Genomic DNA, 21744 nt, shown 5'->3' with positions numbered 1-21744 from the left:
TCATTACTTCTAATTAGCTGCAGGGAGAGCAATATATATAATCAGGAGATCTAGAAGGTGAAGGGAATGTTCAGGAAAGAGATTGAGGATTTTGGAGGTTTTGTTGTTAGTGAATGTTGAATTCCAGAGGCCAGTAAAAGGTTTTCAGGATTTGGGGAGGAGTGTTAGATGGGATAGAAAAGGGCATATGTGGGCTTACCTGGTGGTGCAGTGGTTGAGAGTCCGCCTGCTGATGCAGGGGACACGGGTTTGTGCCCCGGTCTGGGAAGATCGCACATGCCACATAGCGGCTGGGCCCGTGAGCCATGGCCACTGAGCCTGCCCGTCCGGAGCCTGTGCTCCGCAATGGGAGAGACCACAACAGTGAGGCCCGCGTACCGCAAAAAAAAAAAAAAGAAAAGGGCATATGTGGAACCATATGGAGATCGGAGTGTGGGAGATGAGGGAGTGACTGAGGTAATGGTAAAGAAGAATTAAAGGGCTCGATAAGATGGATTATTCCTGGTTGTCTGAGGACAGATGGTGTGGTGAGGCTGAGGAATGGGGAATGCAGATGGAGGCTGAGGGAGTAAGAAGCTCTCTGTCACCCTCTGTACGTGGTGTCGCTTGTTGACTACTAGGCTTTGCTTTAGGGAACCAGTCGAATGAGGAGGGTTTTACTCTGGACGGCTGTACCTATACTAGCTTATCTAGTTCTCACCAGAAAGGTCTTGATAAAATTATCTGCCTGCTCATGTCTCCCAAATCTGTTATCTACAGCTCAGATTTCTCCATAGAGCTCCAGACCAAATAGATATCTCACTATCCACTGAACAGCTTCACTTGGATATCTTAGATAAATCCTCTTAAACTTAAATGTCTGAAACCAAATATAGCACATCCCTCCCCATTTAATCGGTTTTTTATTTGTGTCAGAAAAATAGTGTTACCTAGATACCCAAGCTGGATACTTGACCATCATTCTAGAATCTTCTTTTCTTCCTTCCCATATCCAGTTATTATTAAATCCTATAGATTTTATCTCCTAAATAGCTCTTGGCTTGGATCTTTCTGCTGCTGTTATTTCTGACCCCTCAGTTCAGGTCAGCTACAACTCCTGCCCAAATTATTGAAACAACCTCCATTTTTGTTCTCCCACCCCCTTCCTCAGAACACCCATTTTAGCCATATTGAGCTACATTCAATTTGTCACATATGGCAAACTGTTTCTGGCCTCTGCTGATTTAGCAGTGAGTTACCATTGTGGATTCAGTATTCAGTGCATGAGACTCCTTGTAATGAATGTTCTTTTTTTTTTTTTTTAAGCCACATACATATTATAGTGAGAATAATAAAAGTAGAAACCTTTGTTCATGAGATTTCTAGTAGATGATGAGGTCATCAGGTCTTTGTTTTCTTCTATACTGTTTTTAGGGGAAAGGAGTTTTTTTCTATGCAAGTATTTTAATTTTTGCTTGAATTATACCAGTTTCATTAATATAGTCATTAGATTTTCCCTTTATTTGCTGTTTTTGTTGCCATACCTCTGATGATAACTTTTTTTTTTTAAACTGGTGATGTTGGGTAGATTAATCATGGATTCCTTAAGCATCTATGAAATCTGTTTATTAATGAGTTATTCTCTCATTTCTTTTCTCCTCAGAGGGGAACTTACGTTTCTTTTTGTTTGTGTTTTGTTAAGGTACGGCTTGTAGATGCAAGCTTTGTTTGGACTGAGCCCCATTCTAAGAGACTTAAGGTTAAACTAACTATTCAGAAAGAGGTAAGCTATACATAATTTTCTCAGCATGATTTAAAGTATAGGTAGGATAAGGAGACAAAAGACCTGTATGCAGAAAATTATAAGACACTGATGAAAGAAATTAAAGATGATACAAATAGATGCAGAGATATACCATGTTCCTGGATTGGAAGAATCAACATAGTGAAAATGACTCTACTACCCAAAGCAATCTACAGATTCAATGCAATCCCTATCAAACTACCACTGGCATTTTTCACAGAGCTAGAACAAAAAATTTCACAATTTGTATGGAAATGCAAAAGACCCCGAATAGCCAAAGCAATCTTGAGAATGAAAAATGGAGCTGGAGTAATCAGGCTCCCTGACTTCAGACTATACTACAAAGCTACAGTAATCAAGACAGTATGGTACTGGCACAAAAACAGAAAGATAGATCAATGGAACAGGATAGAAAACCCAGAGATAAACCGACGCACATATGGTCACTTTATCTTTGATAAAGGAGGCAGGAATGTACAGTGGATTGTATAGTGAATGTACTGCCTCTTCAGTAAGTGGTGCGGGGAAAACTGGACAGGTACATGTAAAAGCATGAGATTAGATCACTCCCTAACACCATACACAAAAATAAGCTCAAAATGGATTAAAGACCTAAATGTAAGGCCAGAAACTATCAAACTCTTAGAGGAAAACATAGGCAGAACACTCTATGACATGAATCACAGAAAGATCCTTTTTGACCCACCTCCTAGAGAAATGGAAATAAAAACAAAAATAAACAAATGGGACCTAATGAAACTTCAGAGGTTTTGCACAGCAAAGGAAACCATAAACAAGACCAAAAGACAGCCCTCAGAATGGGAGAAAATATTTGCAAATGAAGCAACTGACAAAGGATTAATGTCCAAAATTTATAAGCAGCTCATGCAGCTCAATAACAAAAAACAAACAACCCAATCCAAAAATGGGCAGAAGACCTAAATAGACATTTCTCCAAAGAAGGTATACAGACTGCCAACAAACACGTGAAAGAATGCTCAACATCATTAATCATTAGAGAAATGCAAATCAAAACTACAATGAAGTATCACCTCACACCAGTCAGAATGGCTATCATCAAAAAATCTAGAAACAATAAATGCTGGAGAGGGCGTGGAGAAAAGGGAACACTCTTGTACTGCTGGTGGGAATGTGAATTAGTACAGCCACTATGGAGAACAGTATGGAGGTTCCTTAAAAAACTACAAATAGAACTACCATATGACCCAGCAATCCCACTACTGGGCATATACCCTGAGAAAACCAAAATTCAAAAAGAGTCATGTACCAAAATGTTCATTGCAGCTCTATTTACAATAGCCCGGAGATGGAAGCGACCTAAGTGTCCATCATCGGATGAATGGATAAAGAAGATGTGGCACATACATACAATGGAATATTACTCAGCCATAAAAAGAAACGAAATTGAGCTATTTGTAATGAGGTGGATAGACCTAGAGTCTGTCATACAGAGTTAAGTAAGTCAGAAAGAGAAAGACAAATACCGTATGCTAACGCATATATATGGAATTTAAGGAAAAAAAATGTCATGAAGAACCTAGGGGTAAGACAGGAATAAAGACACATACCTACTAGAGAATGGACTTGAGGATATGGGGAGCGGGAAGGGTAAGCTGTGACAAAGCGAGAGAGCGGCATGGACATGTATACACTACCAAATGTAAGGTAGCTAGTGGGAAGCAGCCGCATAGCACAGGGAGATCACCTCGGTGCTTTGTGACCCCCTGGAAGGGTGGGTTAGGGAGGGTGGGAGGGAGGGAGACGCAAGAGGGAAGAAATATGGGAACATATGTATATGTGTAACTGATTCACTTTGTTATAAAGCAGAAACTAGCACACTATTGTAAAGCAATTATACTCCAATAAAGATGTAAAAAAAAAAAAGTATAGGTAGGAAAATGAGGGGCTATTGGTAAATTATGTTATGACTTGAACAGCTTAAAAGGAAACAAATGCACTCTTAATTTTAACCCTTTGTTTTCTTTTGGATCATCTGCACAGATGATCAGGTTGATAGTAAGCAGCCATTGTTCATGATAGTGGGCTAAGTTAATCTTCTCAAAGTCATTTTTATTTGGAATAAGATTGAAGTAAAAACATGAGCTAAGGCAGTGCTTCTCAAACTTGGCTGATCATTTGACTCACAGTGACTGAATCAAACTGGATTCAATTGGATGTAAGATCCAGTAATCTATTAAAGCTTCCCAGGTGATTTCTGATGATTGCCTATGTTGGGGACAATTAAATTAAGGAATGTCTTCTTTTTTGAGAGTTTTCTTGGTCTCCTAAGGAAGAACTTTATACACACACACGCATGTACATGAATATATAGCTATTAAAATTCTTCAAAAAATATCCTTACAACACTTCAACTAAAGGTAAATTTGAAATGTTAATCTAATAAATCCTATGAATTAAACCTATATATCTTTCTTGAAATAGTATGACTTAACGATTTTAAATGTAACTCATTTGTTGTTGATTTCCTCAAAGCATTCATGGAAGAAGATTTTAAGTTAAATATTGAAGTATCTTCTTTTAAGAAAACTATGTTATTAAACAGAAAGGAAAGAATGAAGGAGTGTGATTGTTTTCTTTGTCAGGTGATGAATGGTGCTATCCTTCAGCAAGTGTTTGTGGTGGATTATGTTGTTCAGCCCCAGATGTGTGGAGATTGCCACAGAGTGGAAGCTAAGGATTTCTGGAAGGCTGTGGTTCAAGTCAGGCAAAAGGTAATGAGAGAAAGATGATGTGTGAATCCTCCATCTTGTATTTCATCTTTGTCGGTTATATAAATAGCGAGTAAAACTTTCTCCTTTCCCCTCTTTCCAAATCGTTCAGGCAGTAGGGATATTCCAGGTCTCTGGGGCATTCACCTTTAGAAAGAGATCACTGCCACATTTTAGATAATCTTTAAAGGTTGTTTTTGTTTTAAAAATCAGTGTCCTATATCTGTAGATGGCTTTTTTTTTTGCATTTCATTTATTAATCCAATAATGCATTTATGTTTAGACTTTGCACAAAAAAACTTTCTACTATCTGGAACAGTTGATTTTGAAATATGGCATGTACCAGAATACACTTCGTATCAAAGACATTCATGGTGAGTTAAAATTTAAAGCATTTGAAATGATGTCAGAATTTTATTGCAGCTATCCTAAGGAGTCTTTTATCTTTACTGATAGTATCTAGAATAGTACTGTCCAAAAGAAATTTCTGTTAGGAAGAAAAAAATCTTAGCTCTTTATCTGCACTGTCCAACCAGTATGGTAGCCTCTAGCCATATGTAGCTATTGAATATTTGAAATGTGGTTAGTGCAACTGGGGAGCTGAATTTTTAATTTTTTTCTATTTTAATTGAAATTTACACTAAATAGCTACCAGATGAGTAAACCAGTAACTACATTAATAGAATGTAAAGTGGTATGATAGAAATTCATCAAAAACTTATTTTATGTAGAGGTCAGTTTTCTGATTGAAAGAAAATTATTTTTGAGATCTGTGAGTTGTAATATTTTTGTTTTTCATATGCCTAGTGGCATTTGTGCTGGATACATTAAATCAAAAGACTAAACTCAGTAATAATAAATAGTGATATACAAATGATATAATTAGATTTCTTGAAGATGGAATTTAAAAATGTGTAATTTCATAATGGCTCCTCACAGCGTGTTCTGTCTTAGCACTTACTATTGATGTAGCACACTTTCATATACTAGCTGATGGATAAATATTTCTTTAATAATAGAAAAAATAAATATTCTTTAGCAAACTCTTAAGTCTCTTGCTAAAAGTTAATATTTTTAGTTGTAGGACATGTGTATAATTTTCCTGGTTGTTAAAGTACAGGTTTAGAGATAGCTATTCTTAAAGGAATGACCAAATTCTTGTACTACTTACTTTAAAAGTGTAAGCTCCTCTGTTACTTACTGATCTGTTAGTCATTTATCTCATATGTCTTGAGGAAAGTAATTAGAAGTGTGATTTTAGGTCCTTAAATGGGAAGAAATGAATATCAGTATGTCACCTGGAGAAAATCTTTTAAGCTTTGTATCTGATTTGAGTGCATTACCACTATAAGGTTAACAGTCTAAATTTGTAAAACATAGTTTACTGAATACTTATTGTGGGGAAGGTACTTTGCAGCCTGTTTAACATGGTGCCTGGATATTTGTGGCTAGCCATCAGGCAAAAATACACCTTTGTTCTCAGTAACTTTGTTTTGAGTAACTTTTGGGGATTAGGGGATCCTAATATTCTAGCAAAGGAAGCAGAAAACTCTGATTATCGTTCATCACCAGGGCAGAAGTGTCCTTACACAGAATTTTTTGTAGCAAAAGACTTGGATACATTCTGGTACATACCTTTGCAGTCACTTTAAAAATCAAAAATGCGGGAAGTTTAACAATCCTTTTTTTCATCCAGAGGAATTAATCTATTCTTTTTCCCCCTACTGGTTCTTGATTTGATGTAAATGAATCTTTTGTTTGTTTGCTTGTTTGTTTGTAACTTTGTTTTTAAAATCATAACAATTGTAAAAATTTAAACAGAAGTATATATGAATAAAGGACCTCTGTCCCATTTATCCACTTGTTATTCCCAGATGTAGCCCCTTAAAACAAGGTATTACAATGTGTACTCTGTATATGAATTGTGATAGCATTGGTTTTCCCTCATATATGAGACTTTTCTGTAATATTCTGTGACTTGCCATCTTAATATATTTAGAAACGTTTCCACGTCATTGCATATAATCCTATTTTATTATTTTTAACCACTATGGTTGTGTATTTGTTAATCAGTATGTTTTTAATTATTTAGTTGTTTCCTATTAACTGGTTTACAAGATGCTCTAGTTTTTTTTGCTGCTACAAACAGTACTGTAATAAACATCCTTATGTTTGTGCATAGGGGTTTTTTTTTTTTTTGCGGTACGCGGGCCTCTCACTGCTGTGGCCTCTCCCATTGCGGAGCACAGGCTCCGGACGTGCAGGCTCAGCGGCCATGGCTCACGGGCCCAGCCGCTCCGCGGCATGTGGGATCTTCCCAGACCGGGGCACGAACCCGTGTCCCCTGCATCGGCAGGCGGACTCTCAACCACTGCGCCACCAGGGAAGCCCCATAGTGGTTTTTCTGTGGGACTGAGTTCAGGAATTGAAATTACTAGACAAAAGTATGCAAATGTTAAATTTTATATATGTGCTGCTAGATTGTTTTCCAAAATGGTGCCAGCTTACAGTCCAATCACTTGTGAGAATTTCTGTTTTTCCAAACACTTGCCAACACTGCATAAGATTGTATTGGACTTTCTAATTTTTGCTGTTCTGATGAAGAGAATAAAGGCATCTTGTTTTTATTTTCATTTCCTTGATTACTAATGAGGGTTAACATTTTCATATGTACTGGCCATTTATGTTTATCTAATGTGAATTGTCTGTTCTGCATATATCTGTTTTTTCCTTACGTATTTTGTGTCTGTTATTTAGTATATCAATCTCATTACGTGTGTGTATTATTACATATAGAGAGAGAGGAGCATGCAGAGCATGTGTTTGAGTGTGAGCCTGAGAGAGCAGATACTTTCTTACAATGTCTCATGTCTTTTATCATCTAAATTTTTCTTTTTTCTTTTTTTTTTTTTTTTTGTGGTACGCGGGCCTCTCACTGTTGTGGCCTCTCCTGTTGCGGAGCACAGGCTCCAGTCACACAGGCTCAGCCATGGCTTACAGGCCTAGCCGCTCCGCGGCATGTGGGATCTTCCTGGACCGGGGCACGAAGCCGTGTCCCCTGCATCAGCAGGCGGACTCTCAACCACTGTGCCACCAGGGAAGCCCTAAATTTTTCATTTTTTAGTTTTGTATAGCTATGGCTTATGACTTTCTGTCTTACATAGGAAGGTTTTTTATACTCCAAAGATATTTTTAGAAAATAAATTTCTGTTTTACTTTTGGATCTTTAATCTTACCTGGTAAGAGTTTTTCCCAGAAAGTTAACTTGCATTGTCTCAATACTTACCTACCAAGTCGTCTGTCCTTTCCCCACTGATTTGAAATATCTCCTTTCTTATATATACTAAATTCCTTTGTATACATGGCTCAGTTCTGGTTTATTTTGTCCCACTGCTTTTATTACAGTATGTAAATTATACTTTATAGTATGTGCCCTTTTATTAATTCTTTTGTAAACCTTAGTTGATAGTGAGTAAGAGCATGGATTTTGGAACCAGATTTTGTGAATTTGAATCTCTGTCCCACCAGTTTTTTGCTGTGTGACCTTAGGCAAGTTATTTAACTTCTCTGAGCCTCAGTTTTCCCATTAATAGAATAGAGACGATGATAATAACACTACCTCATAGGATTATAGTGAGGATTAAATAATTTGTGTAAAGCACTTAGAACTGTGCCTGGTGCATAATCATGTTTATTTAGTTCTTTTCTGTATTTCAGTGACATGTTATGTTTTCATCGTGAAGATTTTGAATGTTTCTAGTTTTTTTTTGACTATTCTATGCTTTTTATTATTGTGGATGGCAACTGTTTTCATTATATTTTCTAAGTGATTATTGCTAGTATTTTGGAAAACTGTTGATTTTGTATGTTGATCTTTCTGAAATTTCTTAATCACTAATAGTTTACATTATATTCTTGTGTCATATACATGATAATTTACTAGGTAAATTATTGTCTGTACACAATGATAGTTTTATTTCTTCCTTTGCAGTATTATTCCCTCTTTTTTTCCCCTTTGGCTAGGAGTGGAGAATAGCATTGAGTGGTAATGTATCAGGCATTACCATCTTTCTGTGTTTCACCCCTAAATAGAATATTTGTTGAGATTTCTATCTGATACATATGCATACAAAGTTATATTTAAACTGTTCTGTCCCATCATGCTATCAGTTATGTTAGTGACATTGAAACAGTTGGCGTTTTCCCCTCTTTGTGCATACTGTTAATCAACATGTTGAAGTTTTGTAAGAACCTGCCCAGTAAGCCATCCAGTTTGGTATGAGGGAAGGGTGTAAAGGCTTTTCAACTCCTTTTATTAGGACGTTAGTCTTTCAGGTATTATACTGCTTCTTGAATCAGTTTTAATAGCATTTTCCAAGGAAATTCACCATTTCGTCTAGCTTTCCACATACTTGGCATAAAATTGAACGTGGTATATATATCACTATATATATATATATATATATATATATATATAGTGTTAAAACTCATCCATAACTATCATTGTATCTTCTTTATTTTTGCTAATGTTGGTTGTCTTTTTTCATCTCCCTTCACTTCCTCTCTCTCCCCGTTCCCATCAGGTTTGCCAGAGTTTTGTCTATTCTAGTTTTTTCAAAGAGTTAGTTTTATCAAGAAAGGCTTACTTTTTCTTAATTTTTGCTTTTGTTACTAATCCTTCTATTTAAAAATTTTTTTAATTGAGATAGAATTGTAGAATTGACATAAAACATTATATTAGTTTCAGGTATACAATATATTGATTGAATATTTGTGTATATTGCTGAATGGTCACCCTATTAAGTCTAGTTAACATACATCACCATACATAGTTATACAATTTTTTTCCCTTCTACTTTCTTTAGTTTGAATTAATTGAAAGCTTAGTTTATTTTCAATTTCTAATATGTAGACTTAATAAATTTTCTGAGTATCATATTGGCTCTGTAGCTGGTACTTAAAGCTGTCTTTTTCCACTACCCATTGCATATTTCTTTTTTTTCTCACCAAGTATCTCAGCTATTTGATGCTCTTGAGTACATACCTAGGTGTAGAATTGCTGAGTCATATGGTAAATTTATATTTATCTTTTTAAGAAACTACTAAAGTGTTTCCAAAGTGGCTGTATCATTTTATATTCCCATCAGCAGTGTTTGAGGGTTCTAGTTTCTGCATATCCTCATCAACACTTGCTATTGTTTCTTTTTATAAATAGCCGTTTTAGAGGATAATTTGAAGTGGTATCTCATTGTGGTTTTAATTTGCATTTCCCAAATGACTAATGATGTTGATTATCTTTCATGAGCTTATTAGCCATTTCTGTATCTTTTTTGGTGAAATAGCTGTTTAAGTATTTTGCCCAGTTTTTGATTGGGTTGTCTGAAGTTGTAAGAGTTATTAAAATATACACTGGATACAAGCCCCTTATCACATATGATTTGTAAATATTTTCTCCTAGTTTATCTTTTCATTTTCTTAATGGGGTCTTTTTTTAAAATTGTGATAAGAACACTTAACATAAAATCTACCCTCTTAAATTTTTAAGTGTATAATACATTATAGTTGACTGTAAGTACAGTGTTATACAGCATATCTCTAGAGCTTAATCTCTTGCTTAACTGAAACTTTATGCCCATTAACTAGTCACTCCTCATTTCCCCCTCCTCTCTGGCAACCATCATTCCACTGTTTAATTCAATGAATTTGACTATTTTAGATACCTCATATGAGTAGAATCATGCAGTATTTGTCTTTCTGTGACTGGCTTATTTCACTTTGCATAATGTCCTCAAGGTTAGTCCATGTTTTTGTACATTGTAGAATTTCCTTCCTTTTTAAGGCTGAATAATGTTCCATTGGAGGTATATATGACATTTTAACCATTCATCTGTTGTGGAAACAACCTAAATGTCCATCATCTTGGCTGTAGTGAATAGTGCTGCAGTAAACATGGGAGATCTTGATTTCGCTTCTTTTGGATAAATACCTAGACATAGGATTACTGGATTATATGGTAGTTCTATTTTTAATTTTTTGAAGAACATCTGGACTATCTTCCGTAGTGGCTGTACAGTTTTATATTCTCCCATAGTAGTGTACAAGGGTTCCAGTATCTCCATGTTCTCGCCAGTACTAATTGTCTTTAGTGGGTTTTTTTGGTAATAGCCGTCCTGACAGGTGTGAAATGTAAACTCATTGTGGTTTGGATTTGCATTTCCCTGACGATTAACAACATTGAGCTTTTTTCATATACCTATTTGCCATTTGCACATCTTCTTTGGAGAAATGTCTTGTTCCTCTGCCTGTTGCTTAATTGGGTTATTAGTTTTTTTTGCTGTTGAGCTGTAGGAATTCCTAATAGATTTTGGAGATTAACCCCTTTGCAGATACATGGTCTGCAAATATTTTCTCCAATTCTGTAGGTTGTCCTTTCACTGTGGTGATTGTTTCTTTTGCTGTGTGGAAGCTTTTTGGGTTTGATGTAGTCTCAGTTGTTTATTTTTGTTTTTGTTTTAGTGTCAGCCATGAAATCATTGCCAAGACCAGTGTCATGAAGCTTTTTTTGTATGTTTTCTCATAGAAGTTCTATAGTTTCAGGTCTTACATTTGAGTCTTTTTAATCTGTTTTGAGTTGATTTTTGTAAGATGAGTTCAATTTCATTCTTTTGCATGTGGACATCCAGTTTTCCCAATGCCGTTTGTGAAGAGACTATCATTTCCCCACCATGTATTTGTGGCACACTTGTGGAAGATCAGTTAACTGTGTATGTGTGGATTGATTCTATAGACTTGTCTTTTTGTCGATACCATACTGTTTTGATTACTGTAACTTTGTAATATATTTTGAAATTAGGATGTGTGATGCCTGCATGAAATGGTGTCTTTTGAATTGTGAAACTTCTAAATTTTGAAGTCTAATTTATCATTTTTTAAATAGCATGCTTTTGGTGTCATGTTTAAGAACTCTTGTCTAATTGATATCAGAAAGATTTTCTCCTGTTTCTTTCAAATGTTTTATAATTTTAGCTCTTATATTTAAGTCTAACCCTTTTGAGTTAATATTTGTGCATGGTGTAAGGGTCTAAATTCATCTTTTCCCATGTGGATAGCCTGTTTTCCTAGTGAAAAGACTATTCTTTTCCCAATGAATTGCCTTGGATCCTCTGTCAAAGATTTATTGACTATAAATGTAAGGGTTTATTTCTGGATTCTCAAGTCTGTTCCATAGATCTATATAATCTATCCTTAATATACTAGTACCTCACTGTCTTGACTACCTAAAGTTATTGAGTTTTGAAATTGGGAAGTGTAAATTCCTGACAACTTTGGTCCCCTTCAAAATTGTTTTGGCTATTCGAAGTTATTTTAGCCTTCCTAGTTAGCTGAGTTGTTTGGAAGAATATCTCTAAACATTTCTTAGCAGGTAGTTTGCTTTTAGTTATCTCTTTGCTGCTTATTTTTAATGGTACTGTATTGTGATCAGATAACATTGTAGTAATTTCTGCTGTTTGGAATTTATTGAATTTTTTTATTCTTAGATATGATTATTTTACGAATATTCTATGAATTTTTGAAAATAATAGTATTTCTTGGGACCATGTTCTACAATGTCAATTAAATCAACCTTGATACTTGGTTTTTCAGGTTCTATGTATCCTCCCTATTTTTGGTCATTTTGGTCATTTTGGTTTTGATAGTCTTATACTGGTTTCCCACAATGATTGCATGTGTATTAACATTTGTTAATTTTATTCTTTTTAATAGTTTTTGTTTTCTTCATCTCAGTGCTGTGTTATTAGATGAATTCCTATTGTCTTCTTGGTAGATTGTTCCATTTATTACATAAAATATCCTTCTGTTTAATATTGTTTTCTTTTAACCTTAATTTTATTTTGTCTGAAATTTAAATTGGGCATCTTGTTTTGTTAGTATTTATCGGATTTGTCTATCCTTTTGTCAAACAAGCCTTTAAGTGATAACGGTGTTCCTGCTGTGCTATGGCTAGAATATTGTAATTGTTTAATATGCATTGAATTTTTGGTATAGTCATGTGAGCAAAGGAAAATCTTACTTTGTGGTATTATTTTAACATGGCTTTTTTCTTTAAAAGATGGTCTGGATTTCTATTATTCCTCAAAACAACATGCTCAGAAGATGGTAGAATTTCTTCAGTGTACGGTTCCCACTAGGTATGTTTTGAATGTACATGTGATTAAATCCAGGGAACTGGGAATGAACTTAGGTCACATCCATTCTTCAGGCTTTGGCATCCTATCTTAAAATATTTAAATTATAGTAGGGATACTTACACAGTTAGTAAGTATTTATTGGATTAGCCATTTTAAGGGAAGTATTAGCCAAAGAGCATTAACAATCTCTTTGGGGAGCTAGACCTCACCCCACAATAGTAAGCACTGTAGTACTGAACCACTGATTGAATATGTTTAAATAAGCGAGAAGAAAAACGGGGGTAGAGGACTTTGGGGAGAAACTTCATGGAAGAGGAAGAACTTAAGCTCATAAAATGGGGGAATTTTCAAAAGTAGAGTTTGTATTGAAAAGTGAGATTAGTGTGAACAATGACTTTGGGCAGGCATTAGTGTGGCTTTTAATGGATGCTATATGTAGACTAGATTGGTCTAAGCCAAGGGCATGTTTTGGAGGTTTTCAGTAGGTAAAGTTGAAAATAGGTAGGGTGCAGTCAGATTGGTGAAGGTTTTTAAATGAAGCGGACAAAATGAGGATTCACCATAGCAGGCATCTGCTGTTTCAGACCTTGGACAGTAATGATTTGTTTTGATGAAAATTTATATTCTCGAGACTTGTTACAAGTAAGGACCTTTGTTTTTTTATATGATTAACTTTTTCTCTTAACAGATACAAAGCCTCACAGAGACTGATCTCTCAGGATGTCCATAGTAACACATACAATTACAAAAGCACATTTTCTGTGGAAATTGTTCCAATATGCAAGGTACTTTTTCTCATTTAATTAATCCATGTCCTTCTTTCTTTTTTTTTTTTTTTTGGCGGTACGCGGGCCTCTCACTGTTGTGGCCTCTCCTGTTGCGGAGCACAGGCTCCGGACGCGCAAGCTCAGCAGCCATGGCTCATGGGCCCAGCCGCTCCGCAGCATGTGGGATCTTCCCAGACAGGGGCACGAACCCGTGTCCCCTGGATCGGCAGGCGGACTCTCAACCACTGCGCCACCAGGGAAGCCCAGCTTAATCCATGTCCTTCTTAATTGGTTTATATGTAATTATTAGGTCCTGGTTTCCTTCTGGGATCGGTTAAACATTTAGAAAACTTCCTTCTTAATGGTTGCTGACACATTTCAGCATGTTTAAAAGATGTTTAAAAGTAATCATGCTTAAAATTATAAATTTTTGGTGCACTAATTAAAAGGCCTGGTTGCAGTTTTTATGGTGCGAATTCCTTAAACTTTGCAGTTCTAGTGGACACTTGACAGTTCTGTGAAACTTTGAATACAGGAAATTTAAAATAATTATTAGTGAACCACTTTGTGGAATATATGCAAACTGGATTTTGGCATGATAAAATTAAACAGTACTGTGGAAAGGAGATCACAGAATTATTTTTGTGATATTTAAACAAATTAATTTATTTATTTTTGGTTGTGTTGGGTCTCCATTGCTGCACGTAGGCTTTCTATAGTTGCGGTGAGCGGGAGGCTGCTCTTCGTTGTGGTGCACGAGCTTCTCATGGCGGTGGCTTCTCTTGTTGTGGAGCATGGACTCTAGGCACGCAGGCTTCAGTAGTTGTGGCACACGGGATTAGTTGCTCCGCAGCATGTGGGATCTTCCCGGACCAGGGCTTGAACCCATGTTGCCTGCATTGGCAGGTGGATTCTTAATCACTTCACCACCAGGGAAATCCTTGTGATTTTAAAAATATAATCTGAATAACACTTAAGACATAGATTATCATTTCATTAATTGTACTAAGGTAAAACTCTGCTTCAAAAATATAAATGAATTAAAATTCAACAAATAGTTATTGAGGATCTATTGTATAGAAGGCTGTGTGTTAAGGATTAAGTACTAGAGGTCTCTGCCACGTAGGAACTTGCATGTCCATGTTTAAATCACTAATAATAAATGCCATAATTTATTGTGAGCATTCTACATAAAGTTATTATCTCTTATACTTATTATTATAAGTAAATTTCACCTCTTCAAGTCTCGTAACAACGGGAGTAAGTCATATCATCATTTGAAGATGAGGAAGTTGAAGCTTGGGGAGGTTAGATGACTTGCCCAAAGTTACATAACTACAAAATGATGAAGCCAGGATTTGTGTCTAGGTCTGTGACTCTGAGGCTTTAAAGTTATCACTAATTTATGGTGTAGCACAGTACCAGGGATGAAATGATGACTTAAAACCGAGTCAGCAAATTTTTTCTGTAAAGGGCCAGATAGTAAATATTTTCAGCTTTTAGGCTATATAATCGGTTTTGCAATTACTCAACTGTGCTGTTGTTGCACAAAAGTAGCCATAGATAATAGGTAAATGAAGGGCTGAGGCTGTGTTCCAGCAAATCTTTATTTACAAAAATTTGGCCTGAGGATCTTATTTGCAGACTCCTAGTTTAAAGCAGTGAACATTTTCCTGGTGCAAAACTGGGGAAATATGAATCTAGGTGTGAGGGCATATTTAGGCCATGTGTATTAAGTGCTTTGAGAGACTCATACAGGTATCTGGATAAATACACAGTGTAAAGAAGTTTTTTCATTAATCTTTGGAGACTCTTACTAAGTTAAAAAAAAAAAAAAGGAAAAGGACTGAACTAGGTGCCATTAGGGAGGCACAGAATGTTCCTTCAGTGGGGGAGGCTTGTGAATAGATACAGCTTAAAATATAACCCAGATCCTTTTTATATTTCAATAACAGCTTAAAAACAGTAAACCACATTGGTGGTAATACTTCCTGATGCACACATAGGCATATGTACTTTTAAGGGGGCATTAGATCTTTGATTTCATATTGGTACATGTAGACAAGAAGGAGGAACATGTGGCTCCTCTGAAATTAATTTTTTTTTAATAATGGTTATGTTTTTTTAAAAAATTATTTTTAGCTGTGTAGGGTCCTCATTGCTGCATGAGGGCTTTCTCTAGTTGAGGCGAACGGGGGCTGCTCTTCGTTGCGGTGCATAGGCTTTTCATTGCAGTGGCTTCTCTTGTTGGAGAGCATGGGCTCTGGGCGCGGGCTTCTGTAGTTGTGGAACTCAGGCCCTAGAGTACAGGTTGTGGTGCACAGGCTTAGTTGCTCCGCGGCCTGTGGGACCTTTGCGGACTAGGGGTCAAACCCGTGTCGCCTGCATTGGTAGGTGGATTCTTAACCACTGCGCCACCAGGGAAGTCCCTGAAATTAATTTTTATAGAGATTAAATGAAGGCACAAATAGATTAGAAAATCACTCTCCTTCTGGTGTTTATAATACTTTGCTTGGAATGTAAACTATGTTAACATAGAATAAAAAGCAGGCGTTCACACTTTAATAAAATTGAAACAAACTTAATAGTTTGGTGAAGAATCTGGAAAATATTTTTTAAAGCATTTTTATTAAGACAGATATTCCCATCTTAAGAAGGTGTAGCTTATTTTCTGTTTCTTTAAGGTCTGATTCTTTTTTTTAGGCCCTTTGTTGATACATAGAATTAAAAATGACATTTTGGTTTGGGCAAATGCGCTTGGATCAGCTTTACATTGATGATTGTTTACTGGAGACTGTTACTTAGGATTTCCTTCATACTAAATGTTAGTTCTTATGCCTAGGATAATGTTGTTTGTCTGTCTCCAAAACTGGCACAAAGCCTGGGAAACATGAACCAGATTTGTGTGTGTATTCGAGTAACCAGCGTCATCCATCTCATAGATCCAAATACCCTACAAGGTAAGTTTTCGAAGCTATTTGCCTTGACAGTTCTCTCCAGCAAGCAGTAATAATTTGTTAATGTTGTTAATTTTATCAAGCATTCTTAGTAACATTGTTTTAAAAAAGTACTATACAGTGGTTAAAATTTTTACCGTATGGTGTTTTAAAATACTGGAATTTTTAAAGCTTTTAATAAGTTATCCTTGTATTTTTTTGTTTGAAGAAAGATTTCTGTGAACTTTTAAATTTTTATTAGTTGTATTCCATTTAGAGTATAATTGCTTTACAATGGTGTGTTAGTTTCTGCTTTATAACAAACTGAATCAGCTATACATATACATATATCCCCGTGTCTCCTCCCTCTTGCATCTCCCTCACACCCTCCCTATCCCACCCCTCTATGTGGTCAGAAAGCACCGAGCTGATATCCCTGTGCTATGCGGCTGCTTCCCACTAGCTATCTGTTTTACATTTGGTAGTGTATATATGTCCATGGCACTCTCTCACTTCGTCCCAGCTTACCGTCCCCCTCCCCGTGTCCTCAAGTCCATTCTCTATGTCTGCATCTTTATTCCTGTCCTGCTTCTAGGTTCTTCAGGACCATTTTTTTTTAGATTCCATATATATGTGTTAGCATACGGTGTTTGTTTTTCTCTTTCTGACTTACTTCACTCTGTATGAGAGTCTCTAGGTCCATCCACCTCACTACAAATAACTATTTCGTTTCTTTTTATGGCTGAGTAATATTCCATTGTATATATGTGCCACATCTTTATCCATTCATCTGTTCATGGACACTAAGATTGCTTCCATGTCCTGGCTATTGTAAAGAGTGCTGAAATGAACATTTTGGTACATGACTCTTTTTGAATTTTGGTTTTCTCAGGGTATATGCCCAGTAGTGGGATTGCTGGGTCATATGGTAGTTCTATTTGTAGTTTTTTAAGGAACCTCCATACTGTTCTCCATAGTGGCTTTATCAATTTACATTCCAAGCAACAGTGCAAGAGGGTTCCCTTTTCTCCACACCCTCTCCAGCATTTATTGTTTGTAGATGTTTTGATGATGGCCATTCTGACCGGTGTGAAATGATACCTCACTGTAGTTTTGATTTGCATTTCGCTAATGATTAGTGATGTTGAGCATCCTTTAATGTGTTTGTTGGCAATCTGTATATCTTCTTTGGAGAAATGTCTGTTTAGGTCTTCTGCCCATTTCTGGATTGGGTTGTTTTTTTTTTTTTTGATATTGAGCTGCATGAGCTGCATGAGCTGCATGTATATTTTGGAGATTCATCCTTTGTCAGTTGCTTTGTTGGCAAATACTTTCTCCCATTCTGAGGGTTATCTTTTGGTCTTGTTTATGGTTTCCTTTGCTGTGCAAAAGCTTTTAAGTTTAATTAGGTCCCATTTGTTTATTTTTGTTGTTATTTCTCTTTCTGTAGGAGGTGGGTCAAAAAGGATCTTGCTGTGATTTATGTCATAGAGTGTTCTGCCTATGTTTTCCTCTAAGAGTTTGATAGTGTCGGGCTTTAAATTTAGGTCTTTAATCCATTTTGAGTTTATTTTTGTGTATGGTGTTAGGCAGTGTTCTAATTTCATATTTTTACATGTACCTGTCCAGTTTTCCCAGCACCACTTATTAAAGATGATGTCTTTTCTCCATTGTATATTCTTGCCGCCTTTACCAAAGATAAGGTGACCATATGTGTGTGGGTTTATCTCTGGGCTTCCTATCCTGTTCCATTGATCTATATTTCTGTTTTTGTGCCAGTACCATACTGGCTTGATTACTGTAGCTTTGTAGTATAGTCTGAAGTCAGGAAGCCTGATAACTCCAGCTCCATTTTTCTTTCTCAAGATTGCTTTGGCTATTCAGGGTCTTTTGCATTTCCATACAAATTGTGAAATTTTTTGTTCTAGTTCTGTGAAAAATGCCAGTGATAGTTTGATAGGGATTGCATTGAATCTGTAGTTTGCTTTGGGTAGTATAGTCATTTTCACAATGTTGATTCTTCCAATCCAAGAACATGGTATATCTCTGCATCTCTTTGTATCATCTTTAATTTCTTTCATCAGTGTCTTATAATTTTCTGCATACAGGTCTTTTGTCTCCTTAGGTAGGTTTATTCCTAGATATTTTATTCTTTTTGTTGCAATTGTAAATGGGAGTGTTTTCTTAATTTCACTTTCAGATTTTTTGTCATTAGTGTATTGGAATGCCAGAGATTTCTGTGCATTAATTTTGTGTCCTGCTACTTTACCAAACTCATTGACTAGCTCTAGTAGTTTTCTGGTAGTATCTTTAGGATTCTGTATGTATAGTATCATGTCATCTGCAAAGAGTGACAACTTTACTTCTTCTTTCCTTTTTGGATTCCTTTTGTTTCTTTTTCTTCCCTGATTGCTATGGCTAAAACTTCCAAAAGTATGTTGAATAATAGTGGTGAGAGTGGGCAACCTTGTCTTGTTCCTGATCTTAGTGGAAATGCTTTCAGGTTTTCACCATTGAGCACGATGTTGGCTGTGGGTTTGTCATATATGGCCTTTATTATGTTGAGGAAAGTTCCCTCTGTGCCTACTTTCTGCAGGGTTTTTATCATAAATGGGTGTTGAATTTTGTTGAAAGCTTTCTCTGTATTGATTGAGATGATCATATGGTTTTTATCCTTCAGTTTGTTAATATGGTGTATCACATTGATTGGTCTGCGTATACTGAAGAATCCTTGCATTCCTGGGATAAACCCCACTTGATCATGGTGTATGATCCTTTTTATGTGCTGTTGGGTTCTGTTTGCTAGTATTTTGTTGAAGATTTCTGCATCTGTGTTCATCAGTGATATCGGTCTCTAGTTTTCTTCTTTTGTGACACCTTTGTCTGGTTTTGGTATCAGGGTGTTGTTGGCCTCGTAGAATGAGTTTGGTGTGTTCCTCCCTGTGCTATATTTTGGAAGAGTTTGAGAAGGATGGGTGTTAGCCCTTCTCTATATGTTTGATAGAATTTGCCTGTGAAGCCATCTGGTCCTGGGCTTTTGTTTGTTGGAAGATTTTTAATCAAGTTTCAATTTCAGTGCTTGTGATTGGTCTGTTCATATTTTCTGTTTCTTCCTGGTTCAGTCTTGGAAGGTTGTGCATTTCTAAGAATTTGTCCATTTCTTCCAGGTTGTCCATTTTATTGGCATATAGTTGCTTGTAGTAATCTCTCATGATCCTTTGCATTTCTGCAGTGTCAGTTGTTACTTCTCCTTTTTCATTTCTAATTCTGTTGTTTGAGTCTTCTTCCTTTTTTTCTTGATGTGTCTGGGTAATGGTTTATCAGTTTTCTTTATCTCTTCAAAGAACCAGCTGATGTTTGCTATCATTTCCCTCATTTCTTTTTCATTTATTTCTGATGTGATCTTTATGATTTCGTTCCTTCTGCTAACTTTGTGGGTTTTTTGTTCTTCTTTCTCTAATTGCTTTAAGTGTAATGTTGGTTTGTTTGAGATGTTTCTTGTTTCTTAAGGTAGGATTGTATTGCTGTAAACTTCCCTCTTAGAACTTCTTTTGCTGCATCCTATAGGTTTTGGGCTGTCATGTTTTAATTGTCATTTGTTTGGAGGTATTTTTTGATTTCCTCTTTGATTTCTTCAGTGATCTCTTGGTTATTAAGTAGTGTATTGTCTAGCTTCCATGTGTTTGTATTTTTTTACAGATTTTTTCCTGTAATTGACATCTAGTCTCATAGCATTGTGGTCAGAAAAGATACTTGATATAATTTCAATTTTCTTAAATTTACCAAAGCTTGATTTGTGACCCAAGGTATGATCTATCCTGGAGAATGTTCTGTGAGCACTTGAGACGAATGTGTATTCAGTTGTTTTGGATGGAATGTCCTATAAATATCAATTAAATCCATCTTGTTTCATGTATTATTTAAAGCTTGTGTCTCCTTATTTTTTTTTATTTTGCGTGTGTTGTCCATTGGTGAAAGCGAGGTTTTAAAGTCCCCTACTATGATTGTGTTACTGTCAATTTCCCCTTTTATGGCTGTTAGCATTTGCCTTATGTATTGCGGTGCTCCTTCATTGGGTACATAAATGTTTACAATTGTTGTATCTTCTTCTTGGATTGATCCCTTGATCATTATGTAGTGCCCTTCTTTGTCTCTTGTAATAGTCTTTATTTTAAAGTCTATTTTGTGTGATATAAGAATTGCTACTCCAGCTTTCTTTTGGTTTCCCATTTGCATGGAATATCTTTTTGCATCCTCTCACTTTCAGTCTGTATGTGTCCCTAGGTCTGAAGTGGGTCTCTTGTAGACAGCATATATACTGGTCTTGTTTTTGTATCCATTCAGCAAGTGTATGTCTTTTGGTTGGAGCATTTAATCCGTTTACGTTTAAGTTAATTATTGATATGTATGTTCCTATTGCCATTTTCTTAATTGTTTTGGGTTTGTTATTGAAGGTCTTTTCATTCTCTTGTGTTTCCTGTGCAGAGAAGTTCCTTAGCGTTTTTTGTAAAGCTGGTTTGGTGGTGCTGAATTCTCTTAGCTTTTGCTTGTCTGTAAAGGTTTTAATTTCTGCATCGAATCTGAGATCCTTCCTGGGTATAGTAATCTTGGTTGTAGGTTTTTCCCTTTCATCACTTTAAATATGTCCTGCCACTCCCTTCTGGCTTGCAGAGTTTCTGCTGAAAGATCAGCTATTAACCTTATGAGGATTTTGAATGTTATTTGTTGTTTTTCCCTTGGTGCTTTTAATGTTTTTTCTTTGTATTTAATTTTTGATAGTTTGATTAATATGTGTCTTGGCGTGTCTCTCCTTGGATTTATCCTGTATGGGACCCTCTGCATTTTCTGGACTTGATTAACTATTTCTTTTCCCATATTAGGGAAGTTTTCAACTATAATCTCTTCAAATATTTTCTCAGTCGCTTTCTTTTTCTCTTCTTCTTCTGGAACCCCTATAATTTGAATGTTGGTGTGTTTAATGTTGTCCCAGAGGTCTCTGAGCCTGTCCTCAATTCTTTTCATTCTTTTTTCTTTATTCTGCTCTGCAGTAGTTATTTCCACTATTTTATCTTCCAGGTCACTTATCTGTTCTTATGCCTCAGTTTTTCTGCTATTGATGCCTTGTAGAGAATTTTTAATTTCATTTATTGTGTTGTTCATCATTGTTTGTTTGCTCTTTAGTTCTTCTAGGTTCTTGTTAAACATTTCTTGTATTTTCTTCATTCTGTTTCCAAGATTTTGGATCATCATTACTATCATTATTCTGAATTTTTTATTCAGGTAGACTGCCTATTTCCTCTTCATTTGTTTGGTCTGGTG

General features: G+C 36.0%; 1 protein-coding gene across 1 annotated transcript in view; it reads left to right on the top strand.

Moving 5' to 3' along the window:
• NMD3 (NMD3 ribosome export adaptor) overlaps positions 1-21744 on the top strand; it is a 67375-nt gene that overhangs the window by 6700 nt on the left and 38931 nt on the right. Inside the window, exons 5-10 of the mRNA XM_082839901.1 lie at positions 1682-1762; positions 4408-4536; positions 4817-4907; positions 12644-12722; positions 13411-13507; positions 16332-16449. Coding sequence (XP_082696027.1) covers positions 1682-1762; positions 4408-4536; positions 4817-4907; positions 12644-12722; positions 13411-13507; positions 16332-16449 — 595 coding nt within the window. The remainder of the gene's footprint in view (positions 1-1681; positions 1763-4407; positions 4537-4816; positions 4908-12643; positions 12723-13410; positions 13508-16331; positions 16450-21744) is intronic.

The sequence above is a fragment of the Leucopleurus acutus genome (genome assembly GCF_964270905.1).
Source record: "Leucopleurus acutus genome assembly, chromosome: 5".
NCBI classification, from domain to species: Eukaryota; Metazoa; Chordata; class Mammalia; order Artiodactyla; family Delphinidae; genus Leucopleurus; species Leucopleurus acutus.
The sequence above is the reverse complement of the archived record's forward strand: the minus strand, read 5'-3'. Positions and strand labels throughout refer to the sequence as shown.